The sequence below is a fragment of the Coenobita brevimanus genome, chromosome 58 (genome assembly GCF_032717465.1).
Source record: "Coenobita brevimanus isolate Jiangsu-jjx chromosome 58, ASM3271746v2, whole genome shotgun sequence".
NCBI lineage: Eukaryota > Metazoa > Arthropoda > Malacostraca > Decapoda > Coenobitidae > Coenobita > Coenobita brevimanus.
Genome location: NC_137011.1, coordinates 2,849,678 through 2,871,241, shown reverse-complemented (window position 1 = coordinate 2,871,241; position 21,564 = coordinate 2,849,678). Strand labels below are relative to the sequence as shown.

Genomic DNA, 21,564 nt, shown 5'->3' with positions numbered 1-21,564 from the left:
TCACGACTGCAGCATTTTCAGAGTGATGGACTTGACTTTTATTTACACACCATTCAAGCCTGTGAAATATTGGTTCCACCTCACAGGCAAATCATGTTCACATATTTTGGGGGTATTTTTCTTTGTAGATGTACATCATATCCCTCTAAATATCATTCTGTTTTTTGTCTATCCTCAGAACACATACACCAATGCAGAGAAGCTACTACAAGCGGCGGAGGAGCTGGCTCACACGGGGGAATGCAACCCTGATGAGATATACAGCGTGGCGCGCCGGCTGGGCTCACACATTGAGTCATTTGCGTCCAGGGTCCAGCAGAGGCAGAGATTGCTTAACTTGGCAGTACTCTTCTATACACATGAGAAAGAGGTGAGCACAGCATGTATTATTGGTTGTTGAACTAGAAATACATGACAGGTTTTAACAATGCATAATAATTAAGTTGCAGAAAGTCCTTAATGTATTTATAATTTTGGAGTCAAGTCTTGCAAGTTAAACACCATGTTCTTTGTGTTTTGTGTAATGTATGTACACATACTGTCTGTTGTAAGTTTGAACTTAGCACACTGTGTATAAGCAGCATTTTTTAAGATGCTTCCCTTAGGTGAATAAATGGTTTGATGGTATCCAGTCTGAAGATCTAAAGTGACCTAGCAATTTTTCCCTTCATCTTTGAAAATATAATGTACAGAGCCAGTTCCATTTTCCAAATTTTATTTTGTGAGGCCCTGTCTCTGCTGCCATAATTCAAAATAATTAGAGTCTTCAACTCATCAATCATCATTGTTTTCGGCTTTATATCTGTTCTCCATACAACCTGGGCCAGATGGGTTCACCTAATAGCATTCCTTTATCATGTTATGTATTGTGCCATCTCGCTAGTAATACTTTTAGATCTAAGATCAGCACACACCACCACGTCTTATTTTTTCTTCAGTGTATCTCTCCATTAGTCGCAGGTACCTCAGTACAGTTCTTAATTTTTATTCAACCTAGAAGAGACCAGTTATAATCAGTTTGATGAATGCAATATCTAACCTCTCCTGATTGAAAAGTCCATCTTAAGGTGACAAAAATCACCTGGAAGTGCAAGAATGAAATGTAAAATATGGAATCAGATTATAGGAGTTTAAAGGAAATGACTAGCCTATACTCTAGATAACCTTGCATATTAAAAGAAGAAGAAAGAGAAGTAGAAGAAGAATCTAATTAATAAAATGTAAGAATTTAATAATCAGATCCTACCTCCACAGCTGTTGTCATGGCTGGATGAACTGGCGGGGGAGCTTGAGGTGAGTGCCGAGAACCGACTGGATGAGACTGCTGACTCAGTTGAAGCGGCAGAACGACTGTTGAACCAGACAACCAACCAGCGGGATTCTACCCTTAATGCTTGTGTCTCAACCACACATGAGGGGGAACAGCTCCTCAATGAACTCAGGTTAGGAACTAGTGGTTATTTTTCTTTTTCATTTGTTCTTTACATCATCATTCTTTTCACATGACATTCACTGCAATTATTCATTATTCTCTTGATTTATTTTATCCTCCCTCTCCCGTACTTCACATCTCTTTCAGTCTGTTCAGATTTGTCCAGGTGACTGTCTTGCTGTCTCGGTGTTTTCATATGTTTTGTTATTTATCTGCACACCTGTCCATATTGTTAATCATTTATGCTTATAAGGCAGCTGTTTACCTGAATAAAATGAATTAGCATGAGCAAAAAAAAAGTAATGTGCAGAAGGGACTAATTATTCTTTTGGTCATGGACTCCTGTAAGGTCCTAATGGGTATTGTGATTAGGGAGTAGATTAGTTGGTTTCTTACATTTATTGTTTTCCATATTTTATTCTGGCTACTTTTAGACAGTTTTATTTGGCTTTGGGTAGACTTTCCTTAATGAAGGTTTTAGAAACTTTTTCCATTAATCTCTTTCCTATAAAAATTGAATAAAATGATCAAATGATTTGAACAATAAAGAAAAAAAGATATGTATGTAAAAGGGTTTGTCATCCACTTACTATAATTCCATCAGTCGTGTGATATCTTTTTGTAGTTTTTCTTGTGATTACTAGACAGCTTTTTTCAGTTTAGTAGAGCTCTGTAATAGATGATGGTTTAAGAAGGCTGTATCTAGTCTCTCCAGTGTGAAAATTATCACCTAAACTGAATAAAACCATCTGGAAGTAGCAGGAATAAAATAGAAAATAAATAATCTTGCTTAAGGGGTTAATGAATATTTCACCTCTCCGCATTTTGTCTGACAACTGCTTCCCACACAGGTCTGCCACTGTGGCCGGAGGTGGGAGTGGTGAGGGTGAGCAGGACTCAGTGGAGGGTGTGGAGGAGGCTCTGGAGAGACTACACAAAAAGCAGGAGGCCCTTGAGAGTCTATGGACTGCCCGTAAACTACGCCTGGACCTCTTGTTGCAGTTGAGGCTATTCCAGCGGGAGGCTGTCGAGGTGAGGGCAAGAGAATTTCAGGGAAGATGTGTTGATATAGAAAAATAATATGTAAGGTTGAATAATGAGCCAACGGATTTGTGACCCATTTCATTTGGTAGTTCATCAGCTTGAGAACTGTGGCTTAAGGGAATTTGCCTTCCCATCTGTAAAAAAAAAAAAAAATTGTTTTTTAAGCTTCTCTGATTGACTGTTTAGGCATATTGCCTCTTGAGAATGTGGTGAAGTATACAGATATGTGTATCAGTTTTTTAGTCAATATGTTCCATAATTTAATGGTTATAGTGTTCTAAAGTTAAATATCTTTTGTTATGCCAAAAAAAATCTGTAGCTTTTTAACATTCATCAAAGACCATTTATATGAGCATGAGGTGGCCAGGTAGTCTGGGAGGGGCAGGCTAAAAAACCAGATGCTTCTGTATGTTGCAGTTCTTCTCAAAACACCTCATAATGTCTGTTGTATCTCACAGGAAAATAATTTTCCCTCCTTACTTGAGTGAATGATTTAGGTAGGTGGAAAAACACGGGAGAAGTGCATGAGTTCTGTATTTCAGTGTTTTAGACTTCATAGAGCCTACTTATCTGTCATAAAAATATCTGAGTACTGTACTGTATTTTTTTTCCAGCTTTTCTGACCTTTCTTACTTTTTTTTTTTTCTCTCTCTCTTTCTCTCACTTTCTCCCTTCTTGCTATAGGTTCTGAGGCAACTAGACCTATGGGCAGAAGAGCTGCCTGGAGGGGAGGTGGGACGTGACATTGGTGAGGCGGAACAAATGCTGGCCCTCCACAATGACTCTGCCTCACACATCAACAATGCTGCCTACCAGGTCATGCAGAGTGGACAGGACCTGCTTCAGGTTGGAATCCAGTTAAATTTTATCTCTACTCTGAGGGACAAAAGTTTACTTGTAACATCAGCTCCTCTACCTTTCACATCCCTTTGCTGGCTATTATTCTTAAACTGAAATATGATTGGTGTGATCCTCTTTCATATGATGCATCAGAGATTGAAGTTAGGGACATGAACGAAGTGTGGAGTAGACACATTGGAATAATAGGCAAATTTTTATCCTAGACTGTACCCCCCTTTTTTTTGTTGTTGTGGTAGACTGTTGTAGATTTAAATACATACAAGTTACTGTTTACACCTCATGAGGTTTTCTCTGGATTGAATTAGATTGTCCTGAAGGCTCATAGGGAGAGTAGGACACAAAATTTTCATGGTAATGAACAGGTTAGAGCTGATCATTTCCAGCCCCTTCCTGATGAGATTTTCTCTCTAAGTTGAATAAATCAGCTGACAAAATGAAAACTCTTTATTTATGATTTTAAGGGAAGAATGAAGACTTGAATGATGGATGAATAGATGTATGGCCCATTTCACTTGGTAGTTTTGACACCCGGTAGTTCTTGCAGTTTTTTGTCTTCTCTATCCTGCTTGGGATCTTCCTTACTCCATTTATTAATTGGGAAATTTGCTAGGATGATGTTATCTGGATTATAGCCATCCCATTTATGATAGGGAAATAGAATTATAATGTGGTGAGAATACTGCAATTAATGAGGATGGAATTCACATGCAGACAATCAGGCTTGTGATATGGAGCCATGGAATCTGGAGCTTGAGTGATATGAATTATTGTATAGGCAATTTCAATGAATATACCACTGATACTTCTCTCAAATTTGTAATTTCTTTGTTCTTGTTGTTGAGTCCTCACCCCATCCATAGGTGGGGAAAAAAAATGTGTGGTGATGATGATGATGATCATGATAATGATGGATGAAAGCAGACACCAGGTGTATGAGTGTAATCACGTGTAGTTCTTGAGTTTGATGCAACGTCTTTTTGGTTTCATTTTACCTCCAGACAATATGTATTCTACTTAAACAATGCCTGTTGTTAGTATGGGGTTAATGAAGGCTCTATTTAATCTCTCTAGTTTGAAAAATGTTTCTTAAGCTGAGCAAAGTCATATGTCAATAGCAGTAATGAAATAAAAATTAATCATTGAAATGAAGGCACCTAGATTGTGGTACCAATTCTGTAGCTTTCTGTCAGTACATGTAATTTTTTATTTCCTACTTCTGACTAAAGCAACATTAAGAAGGTACACATAGCTTTCATTATAAGTGGCCATTTTTTTACATTCCTGTTTTGTAGTAAACACTCTGTAAATTTAAAAAATTTTGCCTGTTAAAGCTCTGTTGCTCCCTGTGAGGTTTATTTACCACTTCCCATAATTTACAATAATCAGAACTTCCAGTACTCACACCTAGGCTTTGCCAGGGCTTCCTACAAATATAGCAGCAAAATGTGCTTATGATGGAAAAATATAGCACTGTATAACTGGAATGTAATCAAACCTTTAGTTGACCAGGACCCACCTCAAAGAAAGTCACAAAGCTTGCTTAGAGTGGAAGGGGTGTATAATTAAGATGACAAAACAGAGAGAGTGAGAAAGGTGTGTGAGGATGAAGCAATGTGGAGTTGCTTGTGTCACAGCCATCCCCTGTCTAGGGGTTCCCAGGGGAAAGCAAGGTGTTCGGAGATGATGGTGATGATGAAAACGAATAGAGGAAAGATTTGTTTGAGTTAGTGCAAAATTAGTAAGATCTCTCTCATGAATATGGAAATGTAGGTTTGGTAGTCACATCTCTAGGTCAGTGTATGTTTGTGATTGAGTACAACTGATATGACAGTGCCCTGCATGCGTAAGTTAGCTGCTGGCTTAGTTTGTTAGAGAATGGTTGAGACACTGAGGGGTGTGATGGGAGAGAAGTTTCTCCATTGAGTAGGTGCTTTTATAAGTGTCCATGGATTATGGCAGTGTTTGTTATTGGTAATAATTGAGACACTAGAATGCAGATTTCGTACTTCTTGAATCATCTCATGTTTTTGTAGCACAGGTTGTTTTTGTAACACAAGTTGTATGTATGTGTTTACTACAGATTAAATTTTATTTAAAGTTACTTATAACTCCTGTCCGTCTTTCTTCAGCAGGTCGGTAGGACACCATTCATCCGTCCTGTGCAAAACATACCTAAAGCATTGTTCCTTCTCATATTTTTAGGTTTATATTTATTGTTTATCTTACCAACCCCAGACCCATTTCCCTTTTCAAACAGCTGCTGGAGACCTCTGGCATCCAGATCCATGCAGACCGTGAGAGTGATGGTATCGGTAAAGTGTCGATGTTGCTGGAGTGTTTACATGAACGTCATGAAGATGTGGAGGTGCTGATAGACATGCGGCGTGTAAAGCTGGAGCAGCGTATCCACCTCCTCCAGTTTGAACACGAGGCCAACCAAGTGATCAGCTGGATACGTAATGGTGAGGCCATGTTAGCAGGCAGCTTCACCATCCCCAGCTCTCTGGCCGAGTCCAACGCCCTCTCACATGACCATCAGCAGTTCCAGGTTTGTGATGACATGATGCTTTATGATGATGCAGCTTCTTAGTTTTATGGTTCCAGGCTCATATGAATATAATGCAGTGGACTGCAGATTGAAGTTACCCCTCTCCTGCGGTCCACTATCTCCTTTCAGAGGATAGGGAAGGAGTTACAGGATGTTTGTATCCTTGCTGGAAGGCATCCCCCTCTAGTACAGTACTGGTGTTGCAGTGCAGTTATGGCACTTGTTGATAGGATTTTCTTTTTAACTATTCAGCCCTGTAATCTTTATTGTCCAAAACAAATTGCAGGTGCTTATTTTTGTACCTTCCAGCACAGACATGTGTTATGATATGTAGGTAAAAAATGTAAAGTGGAAGACAGAAGGGTAAGAGGAAGAGAAATGACAGTACAGTAGATGCAGGGTTGTATGTGTTCTGTGAGGTGCAAGTCTTCTTGAGAGAAGAATACTGTATTAAAAGGCAGGTAACATTACAGTGTGTGCATACCCCACCCCTCACCCCATCCTTAGGTGGGGAATAAAGGTCATGGTGATGATGGTTAGGAGGAGGAGGAAGAGGAGGATGTAAATAATGATGATGATGACAGTGATGTGTGTCTCTCCTCCCAGGTCACCATGGAGAGGACCCAAAAAGCAGTGGCTGAAATCCGTCAGCGAGCATCAACGCTGCAGATGGCGAAACACTATAGCCCGGAGCAAGTGCTGGAAATTGAAACCAACGTCAGCAAGCGATGGGAGAAGCTGGTCACGTGTGCTGAGGACAGGTAGGCCAGTGGACAGCATGTGGGAGCTTTTAAGGTGATGTCTTTTTCAGTTAGTTCCTTTTACATCCAGATATACTGTATATATATTTTTCAGTTTTGGGGAGACCTAATGTGCTGGGGTAAATGAAGACTGTAATCTAATTCTCCATTCGAAAAGGTTTATCCTAGAGTCTTTGAGAGCTTTGGGGAGAAGGATTAACCCATTTGTGCCCCTGATATCTTTTCCATATCTTTCTTGGCACCTCCAGATTTTTTTTTTTTTTTTTTTTTTTTTTTCAGCTTTACAGAAGATCTGTAATGGGATAATAAATGACCACTTACCACTTCAGTTTTCAGTTATCCAAGGCTGAATAGAATTGCCTTGGAGATAGCAAAATAGAATGTAAGTTATTGAATTGAAGTTGTTAATGTTTATGGAAAGGAAGAGAAGCATTGTAGATGCTATGGGGCTTGCTGCTAAGATGGGAAGGAGGAGGAGGTAAATGGTGTGGAAGTGATTTTGAAGGGAGGTAAATGGTGGGAAAGTGATTTTGAAAGGAAAGAACAAGTGTTGGGGCATAAATGTGATGCAGTGTCAAAGATTGTGTTTTATATGGCTGGTTCCACTCACTTTGTGTATTATTAACTTCATGTGTTTCTATCTTGAGTGACAGCAAGAAACCATTTACTGCATTGAGTGATCATTCTTGTCATGGGCATTGTTGTAGTGGCCCCGGACTCATCTTGATGTGAATCTGGTTGACTACTGGCAGAATTTTTCCTTCTGCAGCCCACCATCCTCCTTAGGTGGATAGGTAGGGAGTTTTATTAATGCCACCACCTAATGGTGACCTGCTCCAGCACATGATTTTTTTTTTTTTTTTTTTTTTCACCATGTTCCCTTTTTTTGATAATGGCTAATGCATTGCCCCTGGGTAGAGGACTTAGATTAGGAGCGAGTAGCACTTTATGACCGGATGCCTTTTCTGATGTCTACCAATGACCTTGGGTGGACTTGAACCTCCGACCCTTCTGCCATAGTGGAGCACTCTAACCCACTGAGCCGCAGCTGCTACAATCTTGTAATTAACAGATGGGTACCTGTTGGTGTAATGGATTAAGTTGCTTGATCATGATGTGGCTTATAAGGGTTTAGATCTGAAAGATAGTTGATGTTATAAGGGTTTAGATCTGAAAGATGGTTGATGTAAGGGTTTAGAGCTGAGAGATGGTTGATGTTAATCATGTTATAAGGGTTTAGATCTGAGATGGTTAATGTTCATTGCTCACACTGTTGCTCAGGGGAAAGCAGCCTCACTCATGTCTAAGATATCTGAAGTGATAACTTAGTTTGAAACCCCTGTGCTCTTGCTGGGGGGAATAAAGGACTGAATTACAGGTAGAATATTACACAAGATTTAAGGGTATGTCTGGGAGAATAAAAGTATGTTAAGTTAATAATACCATCTTCAGCACAGGAGGGAGGTAGATTACATCAAGAAGCTTCCTTTATTCTCTCATTCATGTCCCCAAACATATCAGAGAGCCTTCCCTTGAACTCCTCATCCCATGCAAACATGGGATTGTGGATTAAGAATTGATGATGTGTAGTTTAAAGCTAGAATTGTGGAATGATTGAATTTTTAGGATAGGATTTTTTTTTTTTTTTTTTTTTTTTTTTTTTAAATGTTGAAATGAGCTTCACTGCATATATGTAGTTATATAATTTAGCTGTTCAGTTTGTTATGAACCTAACTTTTAAACATCATCATCTCAGGTACAAACTAGTTCAGGCCTCCATCACATTCTACAAGACAGCAGAACAAGTGTGCTCAGTGCTGGAGAGTCTGGAGCGAGACTACCGACGGGATGAGGACTGGTGCCAGAAGGAGGTGGTAGTGACCCAGAAGGAGGGAGAGCAACAGCAGAAGCAAGAGCAGAAGCAGCAGGATTCTCAGCAGCAGCAGGGCAGTCAGGCAGGGTCAGATAAAGCCAATGCCATATCACAGCTCATCAACAAACACCAGGAGCAGAAGGAGGGGTTCTTGAAGGCTTGCACTCTTGCCAGACGAACTGCCGAGACTTTTCTGAAATACTCAAACCGGTCACAGAATTACTATAGCATGAAGGGTGATGTGGGGTTGAGAGGACCCCAGGCCAAAGTTAGGGGCATTTTGGATCACCTTATGGCCCAGGAAAACAATGTCCTCGACCACTGGACCCAAAAGAAGAAAAAGCTTGATCAGTGCCAGCAGTATGTCCTCTTTGAGGGTTCAGCCAAACAGGCTCTGGACTGGATTATGGAGACGGGAGAAATGTACCTCTCCACCCACACCAAACTGGGTGATACCAAAGAAGAGACAGAGAAACTATTAAAAGAGCACAATGAATTCAAGGGTACAGCCAAAGATACGAGAGAGCGAGTGAAGTTATTGTTGCTCCTGGCAGACTCGTTAGTTGAAAAAGGTCATGCCCATGCTTCTGCCATCAAGGACTGGGTGGCCAGAGTGGATAAAGCATATAAAAACTTTTCAGGACGTATGGACAGATACAGAATACAACTGGAAGGGCGGTTGGGTATACAGAGTGAAGACAGTAAAGCGTCCCTCTCACTTGACCGCCATAGTGACCCCTCTCTGGAGAACAAAGTTAGTGTAGTGGTTAATGTGGCCAATAAAGAAATCAGTGAGGAGAAGCGGAAATCAGCACGTAAGAAAGAGCTGATCATGCGAGAACTCTTACAGACTGAACGGATATATGTCAAAGACCTGGAAGTGTGCACGAAGACATACCTCCATGCAACCAGACAGCCAGATGCTCCTCCTGGTCTGCAGGGCAAATGTAATATTATCTTTTGTAACATGGAGGATATCTTGCAGTTCCACAAAGACATTTTCTTGCAAGAGATTGAGAAATACCAGTCCATGCCTGAGGATGTTGGGCATTGTTTTGTCACATGGGCACCTCAGTTTGATGTTTATGTGAAATATTGTAAAGCTCAGCCAGAGTCCAACCGTGTCCTGGTCAACCACTCGGGGACATTTTATGAAGAAGTTCAGCGGAAACACAACGTGGATCACCCCATACCAGCCTACCTCATCAAACCGGTCCAGCGCATCACCAAATACCAACTGCTGCTCAAGGAACTGTTGTCATGCTGTGAGGATGAGAATCAGGGTGAGATCAAGGATGGACTAGAAGTGATGCAGAATGTACCAAAGAAAGCCAACGATGCACTACACTTGTCCATGTTGGAAGGCTGTGATGTCCCTCCTGACTCACTTGGAGAAGTCCTCCTCCAAGACACTTTCCAGGTATCAGCAGCCTACAGTAGTTTGAAGTTATATGGCAAACTGTTTGATATTATTGTACATTAGTGTATTGAAGCCCTTCAGTCCAGTGGCATACTTTATGTTTTATTCTTGTTACCACCAGATGATTTTTGCCCAGCTTAGGCAAGAACTCGTGTAGTGAAGGGGGTTAACAAATTCTAGATCAAACTGCTTCAGTTCTAAAAGTCCTAAGCTGAATAAAACTGGGAAGATGAAGCAAGTATAAAACTTAAAATTTATCATTGGAGTGAAATAGCTAATGACTATTTGCTATGGTGGATTATATTTAGGAACGGCCATACCACGTTGAGTATACCGCTTCCCGTCCGATCAGCGAAGTTAAGCAGCGTTGGGTCTGGTTAGTACTTGGATGGGTGACCGCCTGGGAACACCAGATGCTGTTGGCATAATGTTCTCCCTACGTGTCAAGTGGGGTTGGTGGAGGATTAGTGCCCCTCCCTGTAAAACAATTAACTCTAAGCCCTTGGCCACCCCGTTTGGGATACATGGCGTCTGGCAATGGATGGATGGATGGATGGATTATATTTGAGAGTTTAAGATAATGTGAAGCTTTAAAGATAATGATTGATTACAGAACATTATTTGTAATCTAAATTAGTGGAACAATACAGTCAGTAGGTGGGGATATAGTGGATAGAACAACTGACAGAATCATAGGGATATTAGTTTGAAGTCTGGCTCTTGCAAAGAATAGCTTAGGATTTTGAATTCATTTGCTCTTCCACAGTATCCAAGTGCCATGTTAAAAAGCCAGCTTTGTTATACTCTGTTTACTCTAACTTGGCCTAAAAGTGTTATATCTCCATCTTGAATGCTTAGTTGTTGTAGTAGATTAACAATAGAATATGATGCCAGTCACAAAGAAATGCTAGGGAATGGGTGTAGAGCCATAGAAATGTCTTTTTCTGACACTGAGCTGTGTGAGCTATGCTACAAAAGGACAAAAATCTTTGCCAGTTAACGTTAAAAGGGTATATTACTGTCACACTGTTTCAGAATGAGATACCCCTAGCCTGTCACAGGAAGATAGACATGGCCCACACACTCTTCAGTTAAGGAGGCTTTCTAGCACTTCTTGCTTACCAGTTAATTTCTGTGTAAGGCACATTCATAGTCCCTTGCACGTTATTTATATATTCTGATTTGCAGTTAAAAGGATATAAACAATATACAGAATGGTATGATGTAATATGGAGAATAAATATCAAAGGAAGAAGTTAGAAAGCCTCCTAAACCTCTAAGAAGACAGCTCACAGCAGTAAAGATGCCTATTATAATTCACATCTTTGGCAACCAGGTGTGGGATCCACGACAGCTAATAAGGAAGGTACGAGAACGCCACATCTTCCTATTTGATCTATACCTAGTGTTCAGTAAAGAAGTGAAAGACCCCAGCGGTAGCAAAACAAAATATGCCTACAAGCACCGAATGGTCACGTCAGAACTGGGCGTGACGGAACACATTGAAGGCGACGAGTGCAAATTTGCTGTCTGGACTGCACGGACAGGGGTCAGCGATGGCAAGGTGAGTCTGGCTGGGTGAGGGTTTTGGAGTAAGACTGGGTCAGGAGATTATACAGTACGAAAGGGCATGAAAAATGTGTCAGTGATGCATGACTTAATTCATTGGGCCTGCTGTTTTGTTACTGTTCATATGCAAGCATATTTCATGGAGAGATAGTTATTACAGGGGAAAGTATTTTGACTGGCAAAAGGAAATTTCCAGGTTTGATGGTTTTATGAAAACACAAACCGATGACTCATTCACGTTAGATAGTGTGGAGTGTCCAGCATTGTAGTATGATATGAACCATTCTTATTTTCTCTACAGATGATACTACGTGCCAGCACCTTAGAAGGTAAACAGACTTGGGTGCGAAAGTTGCGAGAAGTGATTCAAGAAACCTACCTCAGCTCTGCCCTGCCTCTCTCTCTGGCCAAATCTCCAGCCAAAACACCCAAACAGAACCGTGTTAGCAGGTGAGGCTCGTGCTGTTATTTCTTATGACTGGGTTAATTTCTGGCATTATTTGTCAGTGTGTATTTGAATGGCTTGATGATAATGTTCTTTTCATTGTCCTTGTGTTTTTTATTCATTGAGAGTTGTGATGGTCGTGATGTGAGCATGGAAGTTAAAAAGCTGCCACATGATAGTATTGTGATACGAACTCTGATGTGTGGAAGTGAAGCTTGGGCCTTGTTGGAAGGACACAAGGTAGTGGAAATGAGTTATTTGATTGGAGCATGTGGAGTTGCATGGAGAGACAGAATGAAAACTTTAATAGTGGAGGAGCTTTGTGGTGTAGATGTGGATGTGATTGAAAATGTTAGGAGAAATACACTGAGGTGGTTTGGCCATGTGGAGAGAATGGAGAGTGAGAGACTATTGAGGAGAATGTATGTGAGTGAGGTGGAGTGGGGGAGAGGGAGGGGGAGACTGAGGATGAGATGGAGGGATGTATATGAGAGGGGGTGTGTGAGCTGGGGGAAGGGCAGTGAAATGGTGGAGGACAGGGTGACATGGAGGCGATTAGTTTGTGGCCACCATTTACGGGCTTAAGGTGTCAGGCAATAGATAGAGAGAGAGTTGGAGAAAGTGTTTAAGACTGAGAAAATGGTGCCAGAATATGATTAGTGAACATGTAATAGGGTGAAATTTGGAAGTTGAGGAAGCCAAAGAATGGATAATTGTTAAAAATGGATCATTGAAGTCTGTATGGAGGTGCATTTAACATGGATACCACCTCCCCCCTTTTTTTTTTTAATAGGCATCAACAGAATAAGTTCTATCTCACAAATGCATGAAAGATGCCAACAAAAAACTGTGTTAATGCTTATGTCCTTGATGTACAGACAAGAATTTTAAAAGCTTTGTTGATGAGGGAGAATAATCAAACTCAAATTGCTATAAGTAAATGGGTAAATGGGATACAAGAACAAGAAAAGTACAAAAGAAGAATTATCAGTTGGGTTTTGGCCATTCATACTTCTGAAATTTCATACTTGTCATATAATATTCATTTAATATTCATTTATGTCAGAGTGTATATTGTGGATTATCTGTTTGGCTAACTGGAAAAACAAATCCACAGGATCCACTTTAAATATCTTCAATTTGTTTACTGCCTTTGGATATTTCATTTTACCACCTACAGATTAGTTTTTAGAATAAGAGACTCATCATAACAAAGGGAATAGAAAGAATCTCCATTCCCATTTTCACAAGAAGTTTCTCCTGGTTGGTATAAACTTTCCTACGATTATCAAGAATGATATTAAAAGTTCTGGACATCATTATAATGGAGGATTAAAGTAGGATTTTTATGTTAAACTGAGAAATCGCTTTTATTGTTTAGTGATAGAAAAGGAGGATCTACAGGAAAAAAGAGGCCCCTTGTTACCCCTTGAAAGAGGTAGGAGCTTAAGACTAGCCTACTGTAGTTCAGAATGATCTTCCTATCTATGTACATATCTATCTTTGTTTCTCTATCTATCTATATCTGTCTGTCTATCTGTCCATCTGTCTATAGCCAGGTGCTTTAATCCTAAAAAGGGTACCCACAAACCAGTCACTGCATATCATCTTGTCTGCCATCAGGCTCGTGTCCCATCCTCATTCATATGCCAGTACTTCCCCATGCCAGCCCTTCATCTTTTTGTTTCCCCCACCCCCTCGCCCCTCCACCTTACATACCTGACCTTAACACAACACAACTAAACCATGGCTAATCATGTCCCCAGGGACCTTGAGGAATCCATAGATGAGAATGCTGAGAACACAGACCGCAACTCATTAGCATCCTACTCCTCCTCCAACACAGACTCTGAGAAGGTAGGTGTCAGATGTGTGTTTTTATACAGTCCAGCACTACCATCTTCCTCTACCCCTAGTAATAGATTTTCTTTACCTTCTCCGGTAAGTGACATTTTTTTTCCTTATTCGTCATCATTCTTGCTCAGTTATTTGTAGCACGAGACAATTTAATTTAACTTAGGACATATATATATTGTAACGAAGAGGTTAATGAAGTAAGATTCCTCCAGTTTGATGTCTCTTCAAAGTTTAGAATTGACTGGAGATAGCAGGAGTCCAAAAAAATTTGATAATTGGATTGAAGGGTTTAAAAAAAAAAAAAAGGCCGTATTCACACGAATGAATGTTTGATAAGACATCACAACTAAAGAAGTTATTGGAGAATTTTACTAATGCCTTGCTTCAGTGTGTCTTCCTTTGGCTGAATAAAGGAACTACGGTTATGATAATGGCCCTGATGTTGATGTTATCGTAGTGTGTGTGAACCGTACCCACAACTTCATTTTAAGGAGTGAAAAATGTTCTGTGTACCTCCTGGACTTTTAAAAGCTGATCCTATAGACAGATAGAGAGGAATTCCTGCAACAAAGCACAATTGGTTGCTCAGAAACTGTGCTGCTGGACTGTATTGTTTGTATTTTGTTTCTCATATTATAATGTATATTTGATGTATGGGTGGCTATCAGCACCATCATTTCAGCTTTGAAAGCCACCTCTCATTTTATATATTTTTTCTGTGTTGTGCTTTGATCTGTGACTGCATTGACCCACATCTGTGCCAGAGTAACAAGGTAAGTTCCTGGGTTGACATTCATAAACTTTCCTTGGTATATGTCATGTATAAGTTTTCTTGTTTATACATTTGTCTTCTCGCATACACCCACAAAATACCCAGTACATCACAATCAGTCTGGAGTAACTGTTGAAATAAAAAGCATGATTAAACAATTTGATCTCTGATGCTTGAATGATTTACTGCCATGGAAACTTGTTTATCATAAATATTGGTTAGGAACTCTTATAAATACAACCTCAGATGTTTACCTCTTTGACTGTGGGATGTTCTTTTAATTTTATTCTTGCTGTCCTGATAATTTTATCTGGCTTAGGTTAGACTTTTTGAACTGAAGGGTTTAGATACTGCCTTTATAAACCTTTCAGAATATAAGAAGCTTTTCGTAAGTTGACTAAAGTTATAAGGTAACAGAATAAACTAAAAAGAACACCATCTGAATTGATGTGGTTAAACTTCACCTTAGGTTTGGCAAGAAAATCGATTATGAGAATTTACGTAACGAAGCAGGTACAAGATTGTGTTGGTTGAACCCATGAATTTTATGAACCACACCTGAAGACCTCCCCCCAAAGAGTCATGGGAGGAGAGCTGAGTGTTTTCATAAGTATTGTACAGGAAAGACAAGGAGATTGAGTGACAGTTGTGGAATGAAGTAAGGAGAGATGGGAAGGGAAGAAATACCAACAGGGTATGGGCAGTACTAAGGGAAAGACAGACATATACAGAGAAAGGAAGAATATGCAGAGCACTAGTTGAAGGAAAATGGGATAGGCTGGAAGGAGGAAGAGTTGTTACCATTATTAGTGTTGTTGACCCTTGCTTCTGGGACAACTGGACTTGAACCTAGTGGGCTGCAGAAATTGGCCACTTGAGCTCGATGTTCCCAGAGCCCTTTAGTTGAGGTTATGTTGATGTTGCAGGATTGTCTCTGTTTTGAGAGTGAAGCGCATGAGATGAATTGAATTTTTACAATTAGAGGAGCAGCATTTGAAGGGGGGAAGAAAAGGGTAGTTTGAGTTGTATATTCTGTTGATGTTGAAATACAGTATAGAGAGGTGATAAACATCATAGTCATTTAAGGTGAAGAGAAAATTAATAATCTTTCCCCAAGATAAGGACAGTTTTTGTGAGAAGATTATTAATAGGAAGGGGAAGGCTGGCATGAGAGGAAAACAGACGAGAGTAAATAGCAGTAAGGAAATAGGAATAGTATAATGATTAGTAAAGAATGTATAAGGAGAGGAATACAGAAATAGGAAATTGTGATAAGATGGGAAGAGGATAGGAAAGGGAGAAGAAATTTAGGGTGGTAAGTGTTATGGGAGGCTTCCTAGTACCTCTTTCTTAGTGATTTATTTTGTATATAACACCGTAATATTTTCTTATAGGTTATTTATATCTTTTTTTTATTTTTTTTATTGGCATGCAAGGAAATACTGAAGTGTAATGTACAGAATAAATCACTTAGGAAAAGTTGTTAGGAAATTCCCAAAGCCATGAAAAATAGGACCATTAGTCAAATTGAAGAGGAGTTGGAGTGGATTATTGGGTGTTAAAGGATGCGAGAGAGAGAGAGAGAGAGAGAGAGAGAGAGAGAGAGAGGAGGAGGGGAGAGGAGGAAGCAATAAAAGTGATGGAAGAAGAAATATGATGGAGGGAATTTTTGGTAGGTTTGCAAGATGGGAGAGAAGAAATGGAAGAGAAAGAGAATGAAGGAAGGGAGTAGGAGAGGAGGAAAATGATAGAAGTCGGGATGAGATAGAAAGGGTTATTGGAGGATTCTGAAGATATGAGAGTGAAAATGGAAGAGGAAAAGAGTGAAAGGAAAGATGTGTAGAAGAAGTCATGGAAGAGGGGATGAGATGGAAGGGATCATTGGAGGATTTTGAAGATGGGAGAGAGAAAATAGTTTTGGGTGGGGCCCCTCATCATCCACTCTCTTGGTACATTACTACCTTCAGGTGACTCTACACTGAATGACAAGCCAAATGGTTTCCTGCAATTCCAGAAACCAAATTCAGTGTTGGATGGTGCATGGTGGTTTAGTGGGTTAAGGCACTCTAGTTGGATAAAACTCATAGGGGTTTGTATCCAAGGGCTGGTTGTGGTTTATTCCTCACATAATGCCACTCAGGGGCTAGTGAGGCTGGTGACCCGTACCTGAATTATGGAAACTGCGTATCTTAGCCCTGCCTTTTCCGTTCCTGATGCGTAAAAATGATTGCGTGGTACAGTACAGTATGCAGATAGACGGATGAAATGGTAGGAAAAAGAATGATTGAAATAAGGAAGGAAGAGGAGAGGAGAAAGGAGTGAAAATAGGAATGGGGTGGCGGGGATTATTGGGGGCTTTAAAAGATGAGAGAGAGAGAGAGAGAGAGAGAAAAAGTCTGAAGGGAGAAAGAAGGAAGAGAAGGAGTGGAGGAAACAGTGAAAGGGGGAATGAGATAGAGAGTGAGTTTTGAAAATGCGAGAAAGAAAACGGAAGAGCAAAGAATGAGAGGAGGAGAGATGAGAGGTGTGTTGAAGGAGAAGAAGAGGAGAATGTGGTAAAAATAGTAGAAGGGAGAATGTAAAACGTGTAATAGTGGGTTTGGATGGGGGAGAAAGTATGGAAGAGGAAAGAATGAGAGGAGAAACTGGAAGTGGTGGAATGGCGAATGAAAACTGTGAAATATTAATGGTGGGTTTAGAAGATGGGAGAGAGCAAGTGGAAGAGAAAAAAGTGGAAAGAAGAGAAGAGGAAAGGATGAGAGGAGAGAGGAGAAGAGAAACTGTGGAAGTGGTGGAATGGCGAAAGAAAAATGTGGAATGTTAATGGTGGGTTTAGAAGATGGGAGAGAGCAAGTGGAAGAGAAAAGAGTGGAAAGAGGAGAGATGAAAATTTGTTTGGAAGACGGAAGAAGGAAGACAGATAAAGGAAGGAGGAATCTTTGAAAGTGGTGGAGGAGTGAATGAGACGGAGGGAATAACTGATGGATTTAGAAGATGAGAAGGAGAGAAAAAAAGGGAAATGAAAATACTGGAAGGAGGAGGAGAAATTACAGTTTTTGAAGAAGAGGAAGAAGGTAGGAGAAGGAAAGGAATAAGAGGGATGGAGCAGAACGAGATTATTGATGGGTTTAGAAGGTGAGGAAGAGAAAACAGAAGAGAACTAAGCAAGAAAGAGGAGATGAAAATGTATGCAGAGGAGGCAGGAAAGAAGTTAGGGAAAGGGGAGGAAGCAGTAAAGGTGGTGAAAGGGGCAGGGAATGGAGTAAAAAAAAGAAAATGGGATAAAAAAAAGGTGGGTAGAGAGATGAAAATGTGTGTGTGTGTGTGTGTGTGTGTGTGTGTGTGTGTGTGTGTGTGTGTGTGTGTGTGTGTGTGTGTGTGCAGAAGAGGAAGGGAGGAAGATAGAAATGAAGAGAAGGCAGTGAAGGTGATGAAAGAGGGAAGGGGGAGTAGATGGCATTAACAGGTTTTAAAGATGGAAGAGGGAAGAGGGACGAAAATAGAGTGAAAGAAGGAGAGATGAGAATTTGTGTAGAAGAGGGGAAAAGGAAGGTAGAGAAGGATAGGAGTGAGCGAAATTGGTGATACAGGGAATGAGACAGAATTAATGATGTAGGAGATAGGAGAGAGAATATGGAGGTGGAAAGGGAGGAGAAAGGAGCAGAAGGAAAAGATAGGGAAAGGAGGAGAAAGAGAAGAGAAAGGGAGGAGGAGGAAAGGGAAGAGAAAGGGAGGAGGAGGAAAGGGAAGGGAAAGGGAGGAGAAGGAAAGGGAAGAGAAAGGGAGGAGAGGGTAAGGGAAGAGAAAGAAAGCAGAAGGAAAGGGAAGAGAAAGGGAGAAGAAGGAAAGGGTAGAGAAAGGAAGGAGGAGGAAAGGGAAGAGAAAGGAGGAGAAGGAAGGGGAAGAGAAAGGGAAGAGAAGGTAAGGGAAGAGAAAGGGAGGAGAAGGAAATGAGAGGGAGGAGGAAGCATTGGGTGTAGTGGAGGACAGAGTGAAATGGATGGAATTATTGGCGGAACCTGAAGATGGAAGAGAGAAAATGGAAGATAATAGAATAGGAGAATTGAGAATGCATGTAGAGTAAGGAAGAAGTTAGAGAAGAATGTAAAACAGCGAAGAGGTAAATGAAATGTCAGTGGATGTAATGAATGGGGGAGGGGGAGACCGAGGATGAGGTGGGAGGAAGGGGTGCCGACAGGGTAACATGGAAGCAATTTTTTCTTAGGCACAATTTCCGGGATTATGGCGTCTGGCAATAGATAGATAGATAGATAGACAATTTCCGGGATCAACACGTATGCCTATAAATAAATAGGTAAGATATATAGACAGGTAGATAGATAAATAGATAAGTAGATAGATGGAAGAAATGGTAAGATAAAGAGGACAGTATGTGGAAAGAGAAAAGAGAAGAGAAATATATAAGAAGAAAGGTAATAAGACAGAGAGAAGGAGGAAATGAAATCAGCACAAACTAGGGGAAAATAAAAGTGGATATGAAGAAAATAGTGACAAGAAGGAAAATGAAGAAAAAAAGACGAGTAAGGGAAGGAAGGAAGCATAAGATGATCGGAAAGAGCGAAAAAAAGAAAAAGAAAGATAATAGGTTGAGATATCCATTGAGAAAAACAGGAATTGTTCATCTGTCAACCTATAGCCAGACGCCATAATCCCGTAAGGGGTGGCCGTTTGTCTCTGAGTTAGTGGTTTTACTGTGAGAGGCACTAACCCATCCCCAACCCAATTGCTGACACGTTGGGAACACGTATGAGTTGGTTATATGGTTACCACCCAACGTTGTAAATGGTTTCCCGGCTTACAGGAAACTGTTAGGTTTGTCACTCAATGTAAAGCCACCTGAAAAGGAAAGAAGAGTAATAAAAAGTGACAGGAAGGATGAGAGAAATAGGAAGAGAGGAGGGCAGGCACAGAAAAAGAATTATAAAGGTTAATGAAGGAGTAGGCAGCACTACATCAAGCGAGTGGATGATGGTCGCCACCATGTCAAGTCAAGAGGAATATTTAAGAAAGAGAATGAAAAGAGTATAGTAGAAATGGAAAAAAAAAGAGGTGTGAAGGTAGTTAAACGAGAGAATAATTGTGAAAGACGAGAGAGAGAGAGAGAGAGAGAGAGAGAGAGAGAGAGAGAGAGAGAGAGAAGGTGAGGGATGAAGAGGGAAGTTAGTTCGTGATGGCCGAGATAGTTGGCGAAGTTAGGGGCGGCAGAGAGAGAGAGAGAGAGAGAGAGAGAGAGAGAGAGAGAGGATGATAAAGAAATGGGTAAAATGATGGAAAATAGTAAGAAAAGTGAATTAAAGAAAGTATCACGAGATAGATAGATAGATAGAGAGAGAGAGAGAGAGAGAGAGAGAGAGAGAGAGAGTATTAAGATGAAAGATGACAAATGTGAAGCAGGAGGAGGAGGAAGAGGGGGGAGGGAGAAAGAGAGAGGGAGAGAGAGAGAGAGAGAGAGAGAGAGAGAGAGAGAGAGAGAGAGAGAGAGAGAGAGAGAGAGAGAGGAAAGAGGGGAAATGTCCTGAGGGAACAAGAAGGGTATGAGAGAGAGGAGAAAAGAAAATGGGAGAAAGGAAATGATGATGATAATGGTGATGATAGTTATGTTGTTGATGATGATGATTATGGTGATGATGATGATGATGATTTTCTTAGAGTAGAAAGAGAGCGATTAAAAGGTAAAGGGACATGAGAAAGAGGGAGGAAATGAAGTGTAAGAGGAGGAGGAAAGACAGAAAAGTTGGAAGGAAGAGGGAAAAGGCGATGATAATGATGAACAGAGAGTGAGAAACGAAAAGAGGAGGGTAGGAAAGAGGAGAGAGAGGGAGATCTGAGATGAGATTAGAAAGGTAAGAGGGAAAGCGGGAACAAGAGGAGGAGGAGGAGAAGGAAGAAGAGGAAGAGGAAGACGACTGAGAAAGGAGAATGAGGGAGGACGAAAATATAAGGAGGAGAGGGAAGAAGAGGAGAGGGAAAAGGATAATGATGTCTGTTAATGGAAAGAAGGATGGACGGAGTTAAGAAGGATAGGAAATGATGGGGTGGGGGAGGAGAGAAGGAGAGATGAAGGAGTAAAGGCAACTGAGGGAGGAGAGGAAGAAAGATGATGATGAAGAGAGAAAAGAGGATAATTGCAGATCGTTATATATAGTAAAAGGAAGGAAGGATGAGCAGAGGAAAGGATAGGAAATGAAGGAGGAAGAGAAGGAGAGATGAGGGAGAAAAGGAAAATAAGGAAGGAGAGGAAGGAAGATGAGGAGGAGGAGACGAAGGGAAGATCATAAAGAAAGCATAAAGGGAGGAAGAATGATAAAGAGAAGAGGATGGTAAATGGAAGGTGGAAAGAACAAGAGAGGACGGAAAAAGGATGAGGGAGGAGGAAGAGGAGGAGGAAGGAAGAAGGGTGAATGAAAGAAGGAAGTATATAGGAGGAATAGAAAGAAGGACGGGGAAATATGAAGTGATGATGATGATGAGGAGGAGGAGGAGGAAGAAAGAATAAGGAAGAGAGGGAGAGAGAGAGAGAGAGAGAAAGAAGAATGAAATGAATGATTGAAAAGGAAGAATGAATGAGATATTTTAGACTGAATAATAGAAGATTTTAAAACAGTAGAAAGAAGAAGAAATTGGAGGATGACGAATGAATGAATAAAAGAATGAATAAGTAAATGAGTGAATGAATGAAATAAGGTCCAGGAGATTAAATTTAAAATAGATATTAATGAACAAACAGAAGGATGGAAAGAGAAAGAATGAATAACAAGATTTGGGGAATGAATGATAAAAAAATTGGCGACAGGAGGAGAAAAGAAGAAGAAAATAAAAAGATTAAAGAGTAATGAATAAAAAATGAATGAAGGATAAGAGTTGGAAATGAATGATAAAGAATTTGAGACAGGAATAGGTGGGGAAATGAAAAATGAGTTGTGGAAAGAGTGAATGATAAGATGCGGATATGAATGATGAA

General features: G+C 40.4%; 1 protein-coding gene and 1 non-coding gene across 2 annotated transcripts in view; both read left to right on the top strand.

The window, feature by feature from the left end:
- The window catches only part of trio (trio Rho guanine nucleotide exchange factor), a 409,269-nt gene that overhangs the window by 29,587 nt on the left and 358,118 nt on the right, over positions 1-21,564 (top strand). Inside the window, exons 15-24 of the mRNA XM_080274536.1 lie at positions 179-370; positions 1,255-1,442; positions 2,284-2,464; positions 3,161-3,322; positions 5,595-5,885; positions 6,492-6,646; positions 8,403-9,939; positions 11,276-11,503; positions 11,810-11,958; positions 13,720-13,810. Of these exons, the coding sequence (XP_080130662.1) occupies positions 179-370; positions 1,255-1,442; positions 2,284-2,464; positions 3,161-3,322; positions 5,595-5,885; positions 6,492-6,646; positions 8,403-9,939; positions 11,276-11,503; positions 11,810-11,958; positions 13,720-13,810 (3,174 nt within the window). The remainder of the gene's footprint in view (positions 1-178; positions 371-1,254; positions 1,443-2,283; positions 2,465-3,160; positions 3,323-5,594; positions 5,886-6,491; positions 6,647-8,402; positions 9,940-11,275; positions 11,504-11,809; positions 11,959-13,719; positions 13,811-21,564) is intronic.
- On the top strand, positions 10,246-10,364 carry LOC145402757 (5S ribosomal RNA). The gene has a single exon (XR_013897873.1). It is a non-coding gene; the product is annotated as a 5S ribosomal RNA (ribosomal RNA).